Source organism: Micromys minutus (genome assembly GCF_963924665.1).
Source record: "Micromys minutus genome assembly, chromosome: 1".
NCBI lineage: Eukaryota > Metazoa > Chordata > Mammalia > Rodentia > Muridae > Micromys > Micromys minutus.
Window position 1 is genome coordinate 151,738,197 of NC_137969.1, and position 18,990 is coordinate 151,757,186.

Sequence of the window (18,990 nt, forward strand, 5' to 3'; positions counted from 1 at the left end):
TGTAACCTCAGCACTTGGGAGTTAGATGGAAGAGGGTCAGTACACGGTCACCCTGGGTTAAAAAAGTAAAGTTCTAGACTTGCTTGGGCTACAAGAGACTTTGTATCCAAAAAAAAAAAAAAAAAAAAAAAAAAAAAAAAAAAAAAAAAAAGCAAGAACCAATTAGATACCATAGGTGAAGGTGGTGGGTGTTTACATCCACCTTTAAAAGGACATCAGCAGTTTAGGAAGAACCCATACAACAGAAATAAAGATGTAAAATGCTCAGGGGAAAAGGTAATTTGGTCAGTGGAAATCAGTTCTTTCTCTCAGCCAGACTTAGTCTATGTCTGGCACAGATGGACATCAGCCAGGCTGGTTCTACAGCACGAACGGAACAGGTCCCATGACAAGGGACAGACTCCTGGTCCAGCTCCTGATCTTGGGTGGGACAATGTATAGACCTACCTAGTTTGTTTCACAGATGCTCTAGTAGTTCATGTAAAAAGTTATCTCTTAAAAAACAAATATTGATTCTCAAAGAAATCCCCAAATGCCTGACCACAAGTTAAGATATTCTGCAAGATGAGCCCAGGTGTGGTTGGTGGTATTTGCCTGGAAAGCCATGTGTTTGGGAGGCTGAGGTGAACCCAAGAGTTTGAGGCCAGCTTGAATATACAAGATTCTAAGCACAAAGAAAACAAGTGAAAACAGAATACGCCATTATTTAAGGAAACACTACGCAAACCCCAACAATGCTAATATGGTAATGCTGGTGGTTGGGATATCTTATTTAAAGAATTTATGTTCGGGGGAGAAACTAAATTCTTTTATAGCTTTTCAATGTGAAGAACAATGTCTATTTTAAATCATAAACAATGATGTAAAATTGAAGAGCATCATGGGGAAATCTATCATTTATCCTCACATGATCATGCTTGCGAAAGCAACCTCGTAAGAATAAAACAAAACTCTACTTGCCAAGAGTAAGTCTAGTAGAAATACTGTAGAGTCCTGGGCAGGAGAGCAATTAAAGCAAATATCTACTTGAGGTATTATTTTAAGACACAGCTGTGGCAAGTCTATTCTAATAGGCACCACCTACAGTAAACCTATGTTCATTGCTGTTTAGGAGAAAGCTTACACTCTAATTCATTTTTAATAAAACATTTTGAACATCTTTCAATCACAAAAGCTAGCTGAAATTTACTAAAATTAATAAAAAGATCATATTCTTCTTTCAAGATTAGTTTTAATAATTAGAAAACCCTTATTTCAATAATAAAGTATTTTTAAAGACACTTTTGGTTTATATCATTTAGGTCCTGTGAGATGACTCAGAGTAAGGTACTTGCTCTCAGGCCTGACTACTACCCAAATTTGATCTCCCAACTTCCTGTTGGAGGGAGTAACCAGTTCCTGAAAGTTGTCCTGTGACCCTAAGACATGTGTCCTCACTCACACACACATAACTCACCCACACACATCACACCATAGCAAACTTTAAAGATGTTCCATTTAGCATTAGATACAATTGCTCTTCTAATAAACGTCTTCGATATCAGGGAGGAGCATTAACGTATCTTGCCTCACATGTGTAGCAACAGCTACACCCAGTGGAAGAGTCAGAGTAAAGCTTTCTAGCCACAGTTATAAATAAGGTTCATTTGGAAATAGCTTTCCCCTCTCCCAGTCAGTTTTAGCTTCCAGAAAAAGGGCTACCTTTTACGTAAGGAAATACTGGTCAGGAACAAAACCCTTACTCCATAAGCCTGACACAAACGCCCAGAACAATTTAGTATGAAAATAGCTAAAATAAAACTCGCAAAGCAAGCAGAGAATGTACAGGTACTTTATTGCTCACCTCTCACACAAAACACACCTCCAGCCACTTTCTTTCACAGCTTGACAGTGTTTACACGTACAAAAACCCGGCAGAAGCATATCAAGTGATTTCGGTACAGACATGGAGGGTGACTCGGCCAGGCTTCTGTCTTCTGCAGCAATAATGAAGGGCCCCCTGCACCGAGCAGGACTCGCTCCCACTTCGTAGTGCACTTCCGTCACAAGAAAGGTCTCTCGCCTAAAGCAAGCTAACTTGCATTTGCTGAGCCAGTAGCACGAACTAGTGCATAAAGCAGATGTCTGCTCACCATTTCTTCTAGCAAATTTCAAGTAAAGACAAGGTTGAAGGAGGGACTTTTGTCTCAGACGGATGCAGGATTGTTGAGTTGCTATACTTATTAACTAAGTGGGTACAGGTACTACGGTTCACAACTTAGTTTGCTTTTGTCGTCTTGATGGATTGTGGCCGTGTTCATGGGTTTTGGAGGAGCATGTGGTACAGGATTCCACCAACAGGATAAGGCTACTGAATGTGCTGTCTGCAAAAGAGCTCATGTAATAGGAACCAACCCAACAGGTCTATCAGAAAGAAAGGTGATGAAGTCTCTGAATAAAATGCCAATCAGGGCAGAGCTAAGCTCAGAGAATAGACATCAGATAGTTTACGAAAAACACACATGGGTTGTTAATATAAGGAAGGTTTCCCAGCAGTAAATATAAAAAAAGTCTAGGCAAATCCTCATTTTCAAAACTTGCATATTGAAAGTGTGAAAACTATTTTATTCAAGTAATTTCTTCAAAAAAGCATGTATGTTCCAACTGGATTAATCTACTGGTCAATTAAAGGCAACTTAAATTGCCTTTACGATTTGTTTTTCATAGAAAGAAGAGATATGTTTCTTAAATAAACAGTGTTATGTAAAACTGTTTAGTAATAAAAAGAGAAAGAGCTGAATGAAGACCAGCAAATGGTTGTCCCAAGCACGAGTGTGTCTTCCACCTGTGGTCTTACATTCATTCAAAATAGATGTTGGATTCAGGATTCTGAAACTAAGTTTCTATTACTTGAGCTCTAGCAAAATATGAATCTGTAGCCTCAGCTAGTGTAATGTCTTCCTTGTCCAAACCCAGAGTGAGTGTACTGATAGCCCCCGTGCTGGAAGTGCTGTTCAAACTGGCCCCCTTGGTGATAAGTTTGGCTCCCTCTTCCTCCCCAGCCTCCTCCCTGGCTTCCGCGTCCTCCCCGACCTCCTCGACCACCTCTTCCCCCACGACCACTGCCTCGTTCGCCATGGTGCCCACCATCTTGGTATCTGTTGTCCTGCTGGTAGCCACCACCCTGGTATCCACTTCCTGTATATGAAGATGTTTGGAAACCACCATAGCCACCACCTTGGTAGCCACTGCTGTGGCCGCCATGATAACCACCAGGCTGGAAGCCCGAATCTCGATAACCACCATCCTGGTAGCCACCTCCACCTCCACCTCCACTCCCTCCATCTGTCCAGCCTCCTTGATGCTTACTTCCTCTTCCTCCCCCTCGGCCACCATGGTCATAGCCACCACGTCCACCTCTCCCTCCTTCTTCATGACCTCCTCGGCCTCCATATGAGGAACGTTCATAACCACCTCTCCCTCCGCCTCGGCCTCCTGCTTGCTGCTGGGGGCCATCTTGTCTTTTCTGCCACGGTGGCATCTCTGGGGGTGGAGGCTCAATTTCATTAGGTCTGCCACCTCTGTCAGGCACCCTGCCCATCAGCACCTATGGGACAAAAAAGACAAAATGTAAAATAAAATGTAAACTCACTTTACAGACAGAGCGATGCATGGAAAAGAAAATCAAAATTACTCTAGTCACCTTATTAATGGCACAGGCAGTCTTTTCTCTTATGGACCCACTGCTTGTCCTTAAAATCTTTGACAAGTCTTGTCTGGCGGCCAAAAGATGTGCAACGGAAATATTACCTTTAGGAGACAAAACTGAACGCTTTGGCTGGTAAACCTTAGCTAATTTTTCTGTCTGACTCTGTTGAAACAAAAGTGTTCAAAGATAAATGTTAAAACTCAGATGGGGCACCGAAAATAAACACTATACAAATAAAAAGATTAAAAATCTGATGAGGAGTTTACTGGGTTCCAGGCTTGGTGACAGCTCTCCTTTCAGGTGTTTAGGGACTATCTATAAACAATTACTTCAGTGTACCTTAGCTCTGTCAGACCAGCCAAAGGACTGGACGGTGACATCCAAACGTTTGATTAGCAGCTTCCTCCGGACTTCATATTCATTGGCTATGGCTTGGTTAATGGCTTCTATCTTTTCCTAAAGCACAATTAAAGCAACTGGTTAGGGTTTATACATGTGCTTGATCCTGTTCCTAAAGAAGAAACTGATGCTTTCACAAGTGACTCCCCAGCATCCCCCACACACGGTCCTTCCCACTGGCTAATATGTGAATGGTTAGGAAAGTGACAGGACAGAAAAGTTAGTCTCAAAGCAGTAAGAATTCTTGGCTAGCTTTCCCATAATCCACTTTGTGAAGTTGGTTCAGCTCAGGCAGGTTTGGATCCATCTGGCAATTAGAAAAAAGCGCTTCACTCATATTCATTTAATAAGTGCATGAAATATTTACAAATTATGAGATAAGTGCTTAAAATCACACACAAATAAAATTTATTCTTTATAAATCTGGAGTTCCCCGAAATATTTCAAGGATGTCCATGTAGTAAATTAAATATCAGAAAACATAATTTAAATCAGGTATAATCATAGTGCTTGGAAGGCTGAGGCAAGAGGACTGCAACCAATTTGAGGCCAACCTGGGCTATGAGTGCTGCCATAAAAGTCCTGACATAAAGGTGGTTCCTTAGGAAGTTGACTCAGGAGGATCACGACTCACCCAGTGGGCTGGTCCCATCGACTTCTTCAATAGCGGCTTTCCCACATGATTAGGTGGAACTTTTGCTAATGTTTCCTTTAACTGACACAAAAACAGATTAATGAATAAAAAAAAAACAAAAAAAAAAAAACCTAAAAGTAACACATTATCTTCCTCATTACCCAATTCCCACCATATCTTGCCATCAAAAGCAGAATCCTGACCAAGGCAAAGGTGGAGGCATTTGAAACGTAACTGTGAAGACCCGTGAGATAACGTGAGACACTGTTGTCCCACTCCTCCGTGACTACAGAAGCATGGATCCTTCACTGGACCTGAGCGGTGCCGACACCAGTGGGCACTGAATGAGCATCAGCTGAACGGATGAATGAACACAGAGAATACGGACACAGACACACTGTTGTGCCCACAGCATTCACCCCACAGTGAAAGTGAGTCCAGCAGATATTCAGACAGGAAATAACTTTATACAACAAATACCATTCTTTTACTCATCCATTTTTAAATTAAAATGGCTTGTTCTAATCATTTATATGTATATACACACACATATATAAAAATCAGTATTCTGTTGATAATGTGTGACACACTAAATTATGCTAACAGTCAGCAAACTGAGTTTGCTAGTTGGAACATACAGACCCAAAGCAACTGGATTAGAAAACAGAACTTATTAATGTCCTTTTCTGTCCAGTTAGTAGAAAGAAGCATAATAATAATGACAAAGCTATAAAAACGCCTCCAAGTTCAATCATTTTATAAAGGACTTAAGAATCTTAGTTATTTTTACATTATATCTAATTTACTTCAGCTTTGAAACCAAAGTATAAAGTTTTATTTTTGAAAAAGAAACATGTCAATGTTTTAAAAATACCAAAAACAAAGAGCCCACTAAAATATTTCCTCTTTAAGGTATCTAGGATTTAAAACCCAAAACTCATTTATTAACATTCCTTATTAATATGTAAATTAGGTTCCCATTAAGAGAAATAAACTTATAATGTTTCATTTCAAGCAAACGTAGGACTATGCCTTTAATACGCTACAATCGGTACTAAAGGTCTTACTTTTTTCTCAATCCCGCTGAAGAATTGGAACATAGTTATATTGGCTGGAGGTTTGGACATTCCTAGAGCAATACATATGCCTTTCAACTCTTGAAAGACCTCACTACCGCCTCCTTCTTGAGCTTTTTTTGGAGGAGCATTCACACAGAGCATTCTGGCAGCTTCTAGTTCTGAGATGAGGTATGCTGAAGTAAACAAAATAAGATTTCAAAATAAGATACTATAGTTAATAGCCATAAGTCTGGAGTCACAACTCTATAGACCTAATGATATGTAACTTTTAAAGCTGCAAGAATGGACAGAACAAGAGATGTGAAAACCACTGTTACTGCTAACAACATAACATTACACTGCTCATGCAACTCCGTATTCATGGAGTGTTTACAGGTTGATTAAAATTAGGCAATATTTTGAAGCAGGAGACCAAGGTTGATCACACCTAAAGATCTAGATACTTGCATTTGATAGTGCTACCTTGAGAACAGGGGTTGGCATCTGTTAAAAATTTTGCACAAGGTGACAAATGGCCAATTTTCACTTTGATCCACATGTAGGCACAATGACAAAACTGCCCTGCCTTCTCTCATAATCAGTGTAGAACTGGTTAGGACCACCCTAAGTGTGAAGGTGTTAGACTTTCTAAGGGTCTTCTCTCATTTCTACAGTGGTCTTACCTGCTGGAGGCTCTCTCCTTGGTCCTTCCCCACATTACTCAACTTCTTCCCCACCAAAACAATAAGCTTTCAAATCATTTCTGCTTTTCAGTATTTTTTCATGTGTGTGTGCATGCACACCACAGCACACAGGTAAGGAGGTCAGAAGACAGCTTGCATAGTTCTCTTAACTATGGGGGTCGGCAGTTTGAACTCTGATGGTAAGTCTTGGTGGGAATTCAGCAGAAACCTAACTAGTAAATGACATTCCTGTAACTGTCCCAAAAGACACATCCATCCAAACTGTAGGATTTTCGAGCATTCAGCAAAATCTGCTTCTACTCTTTTGGGAGGTGTTTTCTAGGTCTTTCAATCCTATCAGAATTGCCAAAGTGTGATCAGTCTGAATATCCCAGTTGCTGTCCTCAGGGGAAGCCAGAAGTGGGGGAGGGTCATGATTTTGGTCATTTATTTATAAGAAGCCACCAATTCTTGTTCTAAAATAATAAATACAGCTGGGCTTATGCAGAGGCCATTCCATGTGGCTTTAATAAATCTTGGTATGTTCCATGTAGTAAGCCATACTCCGATATTAAGACAATGAAAAAGCAAAACTCTGTGGTTATAAAAGTAATGAGGGCTGTTGTAAACAGGATTTTACCAGTGTCCCTACACACCTGCTCTTATACATCCATGACTTGTGTTCCTGTAAAGACACAGGAGTTGGGTAGCTTCCACTGAGACCCCATAGAATGCTTAGCCAGGACTATTTAGTGTCTGGCCCTTTAATAAAGTTTGCCAACCCTTGTTCTAGTAAATCACATAACATATGATTTAATATACTGGTTGTCTAAATTTGGGATGAGACAGTTCAGTCAGTCATTCCTGGAACTAAGTATAAGTAATACTATCACATGAATAAAATTAAAGCAATCGACACATTCAATGTACTTGGAAAAAGCACTGGAGATACTATTAAAAAAAAAACACTCAAAGATGATCCTACTGACAATCTACTTAAGAATCAAAATATTCCCCCCTTCATCTATTAGTAACTCAAGCTTGACCTAACTTAGCTATGAGTACAAACCAGAACCATAAGGCCAGTGAACAGCCCAGAGTCCCTACACTTAAAGACTATTATTATATTCTGGTAGCTCAAATGAGGTTCATTTATTTCCTCTTAAGTACCATGTGCTAAGCAATTCAGATTAGTGCGCAGGTGCTGGAAGGAAGACAATCCCAGCATCAAGATGACAATACTGACCCTGGCACGACAGAAAGTCACACCGAGCACCGATGAGCACAGGTATGAAATGCTACCATCAAAGAGGTCACACTGAGAGCAGCACTGGGGAAGGTGGGCTGCAGTGACAAGGATAAGGAAATGGACCCGTGTGCCTTGTGAAGGAGGCACGTAACCTTTAGCTGTTTCACTCTTGATATCAGCTCATAAACACAAAGTTTGTAATTAGGACCCCAACTCCAAAATTAGTATAGTCTGCTTAAGAATTAGCAAGGAGTTAAAAGCACTTTATAAAGATTTACAGTCAATGTGGTTTCTACAGAAGACTCAGCCATCTGGAGTCACTTCTAAGCATTCTGCACAGTGGTTAGCTTCCTATGTGGATAATTAAGTGACATGCCCAACTCATCAGGAAAAGTGACAGTACAGAGAAGCATCAGTTAGACCCGCTGCTGCTGTGCCAGTCACAATCTGAAGGAGACCAAATAAACATGTAAGTGACCCGGCACCAAATCCTCGACAAGGGGCGTTAAGTGACTGCAGTCATCCTAGTGCCTAAGCACAATAGCTATAGCACAGTTTTTCAAAAACAAAACCACAACAAAAACCCAACATAAAACCTTCAAAGCTGTGGTCTTAGTACTTTCAGACTACACAGTATAGTTACAAGAACAAACAAACTTCCTGGACTGTGCCTGCCATAGGACACTCAGTAAACCGAAGCTGAATCTAGCTCAGTATCAATGCCACAGATCCTGAGTTAAGGTTACTGTTTGAGCTTACTGGGAAGTTTACACCGGGCAACGCAATTTATGAATCTATAACTGTACTTCAGGAAGAGAGACATGGAAGGAAAGAGCTTTTCCTAAGAAAGGATGCTGCACAGTGGCCAGTGCTGATGGAACCACTTTAGTGATGATCATGTCTACTTAGAAACCAAAGCATTTACCAATCCAAAGGAACATCAGGAAAGCGTCAGCTTCATGCGAGCACTGCTTGCCTAAGACACACTTGCTTGTCTCTACGGGCTTGCCTTCATTAAGTGTGTGCTTTCCACCTAGAGCACAAGTTAGGGCGGCATGCTGGCATGACCCTCCAGCGTCTCCACTGGCACAACAGGAGAGTCACAGCTGCTGGGAGTGTAAAAGCAGAGGCCAGGAGAAAGGTCAGTCATCAAATCAAAGCACCACTGGTGTACGTGCCTCCACCAGCTTAGCTGTCTTCTTTTAAAATGGATAGTATCTGAATTAAAGTCACAACGAAGCAAAACACAACGACAACCCACATATTACTGATGGAAACAGACAAAATCGCTACATTCTAGTAGCCATAAACTTACTGAGCAAAAGGAGGCAGTTCTTCTGAACAAGAAGGCGCTTGGTTACATCCCCAGATGTCAGAGAAGGATATGGGCAGTTCATCTCCCCAAGTAGCCCACTCACCTCAAGCTGGAACTCTTCAGCTTCACCTGGACCTTGGGAGGATTCAAATAATTTGGCAGCATTAGTCACAAAATGGAATTCCCACTAGGCTTTTCCTGCCTCAGCTATTCTTCCTAATTCATCCTTTCTCACACCACTGCAAAAACCCTTTTATAGTGTGCATTAGGCTAGTCCCTTATTTGACAATTAGGTCATTACTCATTATTTTGTGTGTATGATGCACGTGCGGAACACACAGATGCGGAAGTTAGAAAGATTGCGGTGTTCCATCTCTCCTTCTCCCTTTATGATGGGTTGCAGGGACCAAATGCAGGTCACCAGGGTTGCATGCCAATTGCTTTTCCTGTTGAGCCACACTTTACCAGCCCTGCTTGAGAATTTCCAATGGCTCTAACTTTATACCTCAGCTGTTTTTTCCCACCTGCTTTCAAAGACTCTTTCCAACTTTTCAAGTCTGTCTTTCCCAATACATTCAGTCATACACATCTATGTGCCAATTCCACAAACACTGGCTCTGCTGGACCATGCCATTTTCCTCAGTGTCCCAGGAAAGCCTGGCTTACTGTTACTTTTGAGCCTTTATTTAAAGCTATGATGGTGACTGACAGGGTGACTATGCCCTTCTCTAATAGTGAATCTCTCTCATCCATCAAAGCCCTGTGGGTCTCCAGGAGACCTCCCTAATACTCTTGCACTCATTCATTTCTTCCTCCCGTGAACCACAAAATCAACAGTTCAATTACTGCAGCAATCACCAGTTAGTTTCACTTGTGTTTCATATTCTCAGTTAAACGAAATCAGAAGGCAGCAAACGTGACTTACAGCTCTGTATTTCAATAACATTAAAAAAAAAAGGGATGGCTCAGCGATTAAGAGCACTGGCTAGTCTTCACAACCCTCTGTAACTCCTGTTACAGTGAAACTCATATCCTCACGCAGGCATACATGCAGTCATCACCGATGTACATAAAATAAAATAAATTATATATAAAATTTTTTTGAGGTTTAATTGGTAAGTGGAGGGGAATGGATATCATCTTCACTATTTTGATTGTTCTCCGTACTGCAGATGGATAGAAATTAATAAGTCTTAGAGTCATTTTCAAGTTCCAAGTCCATTTTCTCATCATGTGTTCATCAAATTGTGACATGTCAAACCCAAAGCTCCACAGAGCTCCATAAGAGGCAGCTGGGAGATAAGGATGCAAGAGAAGAGGAGGACACCATCAGGGTTTATGCTCTGTGATCAAAGCGTCCCAGAGATCCACAAGGTAATAGCTAGAGATGAGGAAGACCTGAGCTAACCCGGTCCTCCCTCTACACAAGCAGAGCAACCACTCTTACCTGTTTTATGTATTCTATAAGATCCCAGTTAAAAACGATATGCCATACAGTATTTTAAAGGGTTCTACAAATCAGACACAGTAAGTGGCAGACTGCCAAAGTGGTTAAAAGTCCTGGTCCCCAATTTCTCCTGATGCTGTGTGGTTGAGCCTAATTACATGACCCCAGGCAATGTATCTAGCTTCTTTGGGCTCTGCCACCGACTGCTTATGTAAGAGTAATAAAATCTAACTCATAGAACTGCCCTGAGATCTATCTATACGAGTTAATCAGTATGTACTGCTTTGAACACAAGGAGTAATAAATATAACACATGCTATCATTATCATTATGACACTATATCTTGTTAATTGAATTGGTCAGACATGGGCTAAACCAGGATACAACCAACCTGCACGTATTAAATTTGCCAACAGGCCACGTGTGGAAAGTCTAGCACTTAGGAGGCTGATACAAAATTACCTCAAACCAGCCTGTACTCTGAGAGACATGTCTGAGTTACACAACAATTCCCTGTATCTCAAACATACCAAGAAATAAAATGTACAACCAGCAAGTAAAGAGCGAGCTCTTCAAAATGGGATTACACTGTCTCAGGGGCACACTAACAGGCAGACATTCTTACTTCCTATCCATTAGAACTTTACCTATGACAGGAAGAAGCAGAAGGTGGAGTGTCAGGTTCCAAGCTCATTCTGAGTCAACAAACTAGTGATAAATGTCAAGAAAAAAGGCAAACAAGAAAAACAAGAATACAGGTGTTCTCAACTCTATAATCCGGGGTGCTGCACCTGGTTACAATATACCTAATGGTGGGTTCTAATTATATGACAGTGGCCTAATGAAGTGTCCCATTCTTCCCAAGTACAGTAGAATTACAATGCACACACTACATACTGCACACAGACCTGGAATCTGGTAGACCTAAAAGAATATCCTAAATTCTAGTAGCCACCAATCTAGGATGTCACAATTCAAGTTTCACAAAATACAATGTCGGTCAAGCCTATAATCCCAGCACTCAGCGGGCTGAGGTTGAAAGATCACGTGTTCAAGGCTGATCTATGCTACATGGTGAACTCTATTAAAAACCAAAACTATGACAAGTACATATATTTCATATATACTCTATATTTTCTGTTTCAGTAAAAGGATCGTTTTAGCCTCTGCATATATTTTATTGTTGTAGCCTTATATTTAGAATTACATTATCCTTGAAAACAGCAACATCAAAAATCACTGTATGTGTCTGTGTTCGTGCTAGGAGGTACAGGGTTTGACATGTTTTCTTTCCAGTTACAAACTTTTAAAACTTTAGCTTTAATACTAATAATGTTCAGTTCACCATGCCCCAATCTTATTTTTAAAAATTGAGGATGTACTCACTGTTAGTTGCCTGCACATTTTCTTCTAGTTTACAGAGGACTCTTAATTCAGACACCAGCCAAGCACAGAGTTTGGTAAACTCCGGGGAAGCGGCTCCAGCAGAGACTGCCTGCAACAGTGCACCATCATCCAACAATGGGCCCTTGTAACTGGTGAGGAAGAAAGTACATTTCAGAGGAAAAAAATCAACAAGCAGTATGAGGCAGGTAAAGCGCATCCACGCATTGCTTATGTAAAGAAACAATATACATGTGGTACATATATGTACATACAAGCAAATTCTCAAAGACACACAAAAATTTTTAAATGAAGAAGTCAAGCTGGGCATGATGGAACAAGCTTGTGATCTCAGCCCTGATGAGACAGAGAAGAACCTTTGCCTGGAGTCATGGTGACATCCACATAGTGAGATCCAGAAAAAAAAAACCCACACCACACCACACCAGACAACCCTCAAAAGAAAACCACAAGGAAACCAACAAATGACGATTGCAACATGGGGGCTGGGGATGCCGCTCCGGTGGGAGAGTGCTTGCCTAGCACACATCGTTTAGGTGCCAACACTGGTTTAGTTGAGCACAGTGGCATACACTTGTAATCTCAGCACTGGAGAGGTGGAGGCAAGAGGATCAATCGTTCAAGGTCATTTCTGGCTATTCTCAGAGTTCAAAGCCAGCCTAAGACACAGGAAACACTGTTTTACAACAGTGTCCCCTTCAAAACAAACAAACAAAACCCCTCAAAACTCAACATAGAAACCCCACAATAACTATAAATGTAATAAACAGTCAACTTTTACTCACTCACTGAAAGCCCTTTTGCAGTTAACTTTCTTAACATAATCAATTAGATTTTATTTTTTTGGAGATTTGCTTTAGGAACCTTCCCAAGTAATCATTTATTTATAAATATGTCTTCTGACTTTTTTTTTCTCTTTTTTCTTAAGATAGGGTCTCTTGCTGCCTAGGCATAAGAATTTAAGAGTAATCAGAACAGGGTGTTCTGGCACATTCATATACTTACTACTCAAGAAACTGAAGCAGGGAAATCAAGAGTTTGAGGCCAACCTAGGAAACGTAGCAAGATCTTAATGAATCAACCCAGGAAACAATCAAAGACTCTTCAATCATATATCATTGGGCTTGTGAGGTGGCTCAGCAGGTGTAGGTGCTTACCACCAAGGCTTGATCAAACTACACAAGAAAATCAACTGCAAACTGTCTCCGACGTCCACAAGCACATAAATAAATAAACGTAATTCTTTTTTAAAGACAAGAATCTCTCTATGTAATCCTGGGTGTCTTAGATCTTACTACGGAGATCAGGCTGGCCTCAAACTCATGGAAATCTGCCTGCCTCTTCCCCCGGCATTAAAGACTGTGCTACTGTGCCCAGTATAAAGCAGACAAAGCAGCTTAGTTAAGATTATATTCTCTTAAGTAAAAAATTAAATAAAAATATTGTCATCAAGGACATACTTTAAATATACTTAACATGGTATTCAGAGGTCTGAACACTTTGAGTCTTTTAAATATGCCTATATGCTTACATATGAAATGGATTAGAAAGAAATCTTCCACACTCATGCAAAATTATACATCATCCTGCAAGAGGATAAAAAAAGCAATGGCTCAGCAGATAAAGGGCACTTGGGACTCTCATAGAGACCCTGGGTTCAGTTCCCAGCTCACAATTTCATATAACTCTAGTTCTAGGGGATCTGGTCCTGCTTCTGGCCACCTTAGGTATCAGGTATACACATAGTATACATTGACATACACATACATACCCATAAAAACAAAACACATAGATAGCAGAGACATTTGAATAAAAGGCCCAGGCTTAGAAATCCCCCGTGTTCCACATTCATAAAGCAGCTGCGGCTATGTGCTGTGTTAGAAATAAAAAGACAGCATTTGCCTATCTAGATGCAGACGCTGATAGATCTCTTCATTAGAGGCCAGTCTGGGCTACAGAGCAAGTTCCAGCACAGCCAGGGTTACACAGAGAAACCTGTCTTAACCAAAAGAGGAGCTGGAGAAATAGCTCAGTGGTTAAGAGCACTGACTGCTCTTCCAAAGGTCCTGAATTCAATTCCCAGGAACCACATAGTGGCTCACAGCCATCTGTAGTGGGATCTGATGCCTTCTGGTGTGTCTGAAGACAGCTACAGTGTACTCATAACATAAAAAAGTAAATAAATAAAAAAGAAAAACCAAAAGAAAGAATATAGTATTCAACTGTAAGTTTTGAGCAAATTCTTTAAGAATACACTGTAATCGTGACTTTTACTAGTACTTAAATGTAACCACACTAGATTAAAATTAACTTTCAGAAAAACTCCAGTTTATATTACAATGCAACCTAACTATTTATTTGAGAGCAAGTGTTGTTGGAATAATTCCTTATAGTAAGCCAGACAAGAAAACATCACTAGGATAAAAGAACAGTGGTGAGAAGCAATTTCATCCATGGCTGCTAGTCCATTGATGTCAGCCCACACAGAATGGCCCTCTTCTCTTGTTCCACCTCTTCAACATTACCTTACAAGGGAAGAGACCCTCCCCTGGGCCTCTCAGAGCTTCCACATGAACTTACACCCCCGAGGAAAGCCGCACACTGACACAGAGCAAGTGTCCCTTAAAAATATTTACTATACTAGTTGAAAGCCACCCATTCTTCAGAATACGACTTACTTTCGGTTCATTGCAGGAATTAGGTTGCCTAAGTCTAGGTTATTCACAAAAAGTGATTCAAAGAAATGACATGGTGGCTCATGTTACCAGTGATAGTAAATAAGCTTCCTTTATGGTCAGTACCTACTAGAACACCAGCTATTCACATGGGTTGAGCTTTGGATACCTCAAGGTGTCTTTGCCTAAAGAAAGGTTTCCCTTAATTTCCATGTCATGGAAAAGCCTAGAGTTAAGCTTTGATAAAGGACTGTTCAACTATTGGCAGGGTATGGCACCCGACTCCTTTAATCCTAGTAGTCAGGTGCCAGAGGCAGGAGGACCTCTGGGAGTCTGATCTTAGTGGCCAGGGTTAAATTGCTGCCCTGCCTCAAAAACTAGCTAACTCCTTTTATTTTCCCCTGAAGTAGTTACCCGCAGGCAAATACTTAATTGTGTGGGGTTTTCTTGTTTTTTTTTTTTTTTTTGCCCATGAGACTCTAGATTCTCAAGTTTGAGCACCTTGATCTGGGTGACCCAAGCCTGATTTCCAAATTCCTAAACATTTAAGACTATGACTGGGTAATTATCACGAGAGAGACAAAATGCAAATATGTTGATTCTTGGTGGGTGAAGACAACCCTGGAATCTTGGAGTTCAGCGAGGCTGTGCTGGGGGTCAGAAGTCACTGACTGTTTTTTCCAAAGCAGGTGGTGAAAGGTTAGGGGGCTTGAGAGCCGGTTGCATCGCCCAGACGTGCGCCTTTGGAAGCCTAGGTGCATGCAGAGATGACTGAGCAAAGATTTTTTTTTTTGAGAGAAGTAGGGTGGAGGGTAGAAGCCCAACACAGGGGTAGGAAATCTTGGGGAGTAGGAAAGCAGATACAACTTCGGCAAACCATAAAGTGGGGGTAGGGTGGGAGAACGGGAGGCAAGAAGAGAAAGCTTGGAGAGTGGGGGTGGCAAGAACCAGAGCCCAGACAATGACACGCGTGACTGACACACGCTGCGGGTAGCCGGGCTGTAGGGAGCTCCGGGGAGGACGAGGGCCGTCGGAGCCCAGTCGGCAGGGTAGGTGTAGACGTGGCACGGGGGTCCCCGGGCCAGCGCGAAGCTACGGCGGGACTCGGGTGCGGCGTGGAAAGGCAGGTGGCTCCGACCAAGCGCCCGAGGAGTTCCCGGGGCTCTAGCGGAGTGGACTTTCAGAAACTCATGCCCCCGCGGTCTTACCCTAGATCTTCCAACGACTCCAAGATGTCAGTCTCCATGAGGTCACACTCCATGCTACTGTGGTATTCAAATTTCCGAGTCGTCAGGCTGCCCTCTCGCCTGCGACGCGTACACTCGCGCATGCGCTTCTTCCCCGGAACTTCCAAGTCGACAGCTGGAACTTCAGTCTCTGTATTGCGCATGCCCCGAGCGTGCGCAAGCAATTTGGTTCCGCCTACTGCCCCCGCCTCACTCCAGGAAAATGGCCAGATCTGCGCGTGCGTACTACTGGATAGTGAGGCTAACTGCCCTAAGAAGGGCAGGAAGACCTGCGGCGTGGCAGCTGGGCTCTGAGACATAGCCAGGGGGCGCGGAGCTTTTGGAATGCGCATGTGCACAGCTTGGGGTGAGGCCGGCGCGGGAGGAGCTGGAGCCAGGTCGAGCCTGGGTTTTTAGAGTGACAGCTGTAGAGTTGAAGATGTCCCAGCTCTTTTTACCAGAGAGTTACCATAGAAGGGCAAATTTATGCGCTCCCAACCACGGCCTAAGGGTAGACTGGTCAAATCAATGTACGCCAGAAAAATGCCATTTGAATTTCTTCAGTGTAGCCTCTGAATTTCATGGTTAGAGAGGTCTAGGCTTTCCTCAGTATAGATGCTTCAGAAAGTTTCTCCAGGAAAGTTTTTCCTCTCTGTGCTGCCCCAGACACCACCAAGCATTTTATTTTAATGGGAGGGCTTAACTCCATATCAAATACAACAGGGTATATTTGATTACATGCAGTTTAGACAGTGGATCAACTTTTTGTCTGAGTTGACTTTTTTTTTTTTTAATATAAGGTCTTATAGAGCCATAGTTGGCGTGGAACCCACTATTGTAGATCAGGCTGATTATGAACTTACAGAGATCAATCTACCTTTGCTTTCCCATTGCTGGGATTAAAGGCATCCGTCGCCATGCTCAGCGTTGTCATTGCTTTTGGCCATCCATGCTTGGGTGTAGCTTTCTGCTATGATTACGTGATTAAGAACTGTTAAATAATGAGGAAACCGCTTTCAAGGTGAAATGGCATAATTAGAAAATTATATTTATCTATAAATATAGTTGCCACGCCATTATATTGTGTAGTCATTTGGTTTTAAAATTGCTCTCAAATTTTAGTTTGTAGTTTGTATTTTGACATCTAATGGATAAACATACTCTATCCTTAGCAATGCACTTTTTAGTTATTTATTTTGTGCTACGTGAATCGGAAGAAGTTTATGCACCCACTGTTCTAGGCACCCTCTTAACCCAGAGTGACCTGGTTTCTCCAAGAAAGCTCCAGTAAAGCTAAATGTTCTTCAAGGTATATTCATTGACTCGAACCTCCTGATTGTGAAATGTTGCAAATCCGGAGCCAAGATTCTGTCGGATTGTCATTAGTCCCCTTAAGAGCCCAACCCTGCCCATCCCTGTCTGACCTAACCCCATTATGACTGACTATCAGGTGAGACTTTTGGAATGTGTAAACTTCCAAATAAGCTTCTGCCAACTCAAAGCTAAGCGTGTCATCAGATAATATCTAAGTGCTCTCCACATTACTGTAAACTCACCTGCTGTCCCCACCAACATAGTTTAAGAAACAATCCCTTGATTTATGAGTCTGCACTGTGTTACTATACACACATTGGGCCCAGTTGCATGCTGGCACATGCTATTTGGGGCAGTCTGAATCTGCATCTGGGCCATGATCACTCACATTTGACTCAAGAAAAATGTATTTTGCCCCATCTGGGGTAAGAACTATGTTTTGCATCAACATATTATTGTATAGGCTTATGAGGCTGTGTAAACACTGCTTGCATTTTATAGATGAACAACCCGAAGCACCATGTCTTACTGGTCCTTAGCACTCATAAATAATAAATAGTAAATGCATTTTGAAACTTGAGCATAGTTACATCTGTATACTCACTTGATTGTTCAGACAAGGATTTAAAGCAGAATGTGAAAAGATAGGGAAATTAATTATCTGAATTTATTTAAGCATGCATGTATTGTACATGATTTTAGTGTAATGAATCATTATCATAGAAATGTTGAACATGCTAAAACAGAAACAATAAAGTTTTTTTTAATAAAAGGTTTTATTCTTAGCTCAGTTTCCCCCTCCCAGCTGTGTTACACAGGGCTATTTTAAATACTGACATTCAATTTTCAATAAAATCAAGCAAATTCAAAGGTTATCATTAGAAACAAGAAACAAGATGCACTGTCGAAGTTTTAAAACATGACCATAATTTAACTTTGTAATTCAACAAAATTGAAACAAACTGTAGTCTGGTTTTTATAAACCCCTTTATGCAAACATGAGTATCCTACATTATGAAGTATGAATTTTATAAACATTACTGTAAGAGTATAGCTGAAGATTATTATATTTTCCCTCTGCCTCTCCAAAAAATTTGCAGTAGTGAGGTAGAACGTGTATGGCTCTTTCCAGGATCACAAACCTGTGGTTTGCAAGTGTAAGCTCACTTACCTCCTGGTGTTTGCAGACTCTTCAGGTGATCTACTGTGTCAGAAATCCTTACTTCTGACTAGAGTCGGTCAATCAGTATAAAGTCAAAGACTTTGTATCCGGAATCTTGACCAACCCAATGAGGATTCACAGAGCCCCACAGTGATATCCACCTCTTTATAAACAATAGACTAAAGGCTTCAAGCAAACAGAGCTGGTTTGTGCCATATACAGGCTTGCTTTGGGCTGTACTCTTGGAACTGAGGTTTGTATCCATCTTGGTGCATATGAATCTCAGTTGTAAAGTCATGTAGCCTTTCATGGTCTTCAACATCAGTCTTACTAAGCCAGGGGGAGAATGAGAAGTTCTTATGGAGTTCAGACAGCTGATGATAATGTCATCCGGGGATGCCGGCAAAGCATATCAGGTTCATCAGTGCAGATCCTGAATTTGTTCATATGCAACACACACACACACACACACACACACACACACACACACACACACACGAATATCAGTGGTGCACTTGTGCCTCATTTATACATTTGTAAAATTCATACCTAATGCATACTACAGGGCAGCCATGTCTAGACTTGAAATTGCTTCACGACTGTTTTGTCAGCTTTTGAAAATTAGATTGAGGTAAGCTGGACGACTTTTAAGGGATGGTGTATCTTGTTTCTTGGTTTACCTGATAGCTGCTGCCAGCCACAGCTAAACTTTTATACAAAATGTTTCCTCTGGCTG

At 41.4% G+C, this 18,990-nt stretch overlaps 1 protein-coding gene across 1 annotated transcript; it reads right to left on the reverse strand.

Annotated features, from left to right (window-relative positions):
- Window positions 1–1,817: 1,817 nt before the first annotated feature.
- On the reverse strand, window positions 1,818–15,883 carry FAM98A (family with sequence similarity 98 member A). The gene is made up of 8 exons (XM_080910025.1): window positions 15,761–15,883; window positions 11,860–12,008; window positions 9,027–9,161; window positions 5,789–5,973; window positions 4,722–4,802; window positions 4,028–4,144; window positions 3,683–3,850; window positions 1,818–3,586 (listed from the first exon to the last, which is right to left on the reverse strand). The coding sequence occupies exons 1-8, from the start codon at window positions 15,880–15,882 to the stop codon at window positions 2,921–2,923; spliced, it is 1,623 nt and encodes a 540-aa protein (XP_080766151.1). The 5' UTR covers window position 15,883; the 3' UTR covers window positions 1,818–2,920.
- Window positions 15,884–18,990: the final 3,107 nt, after the last annotated feature.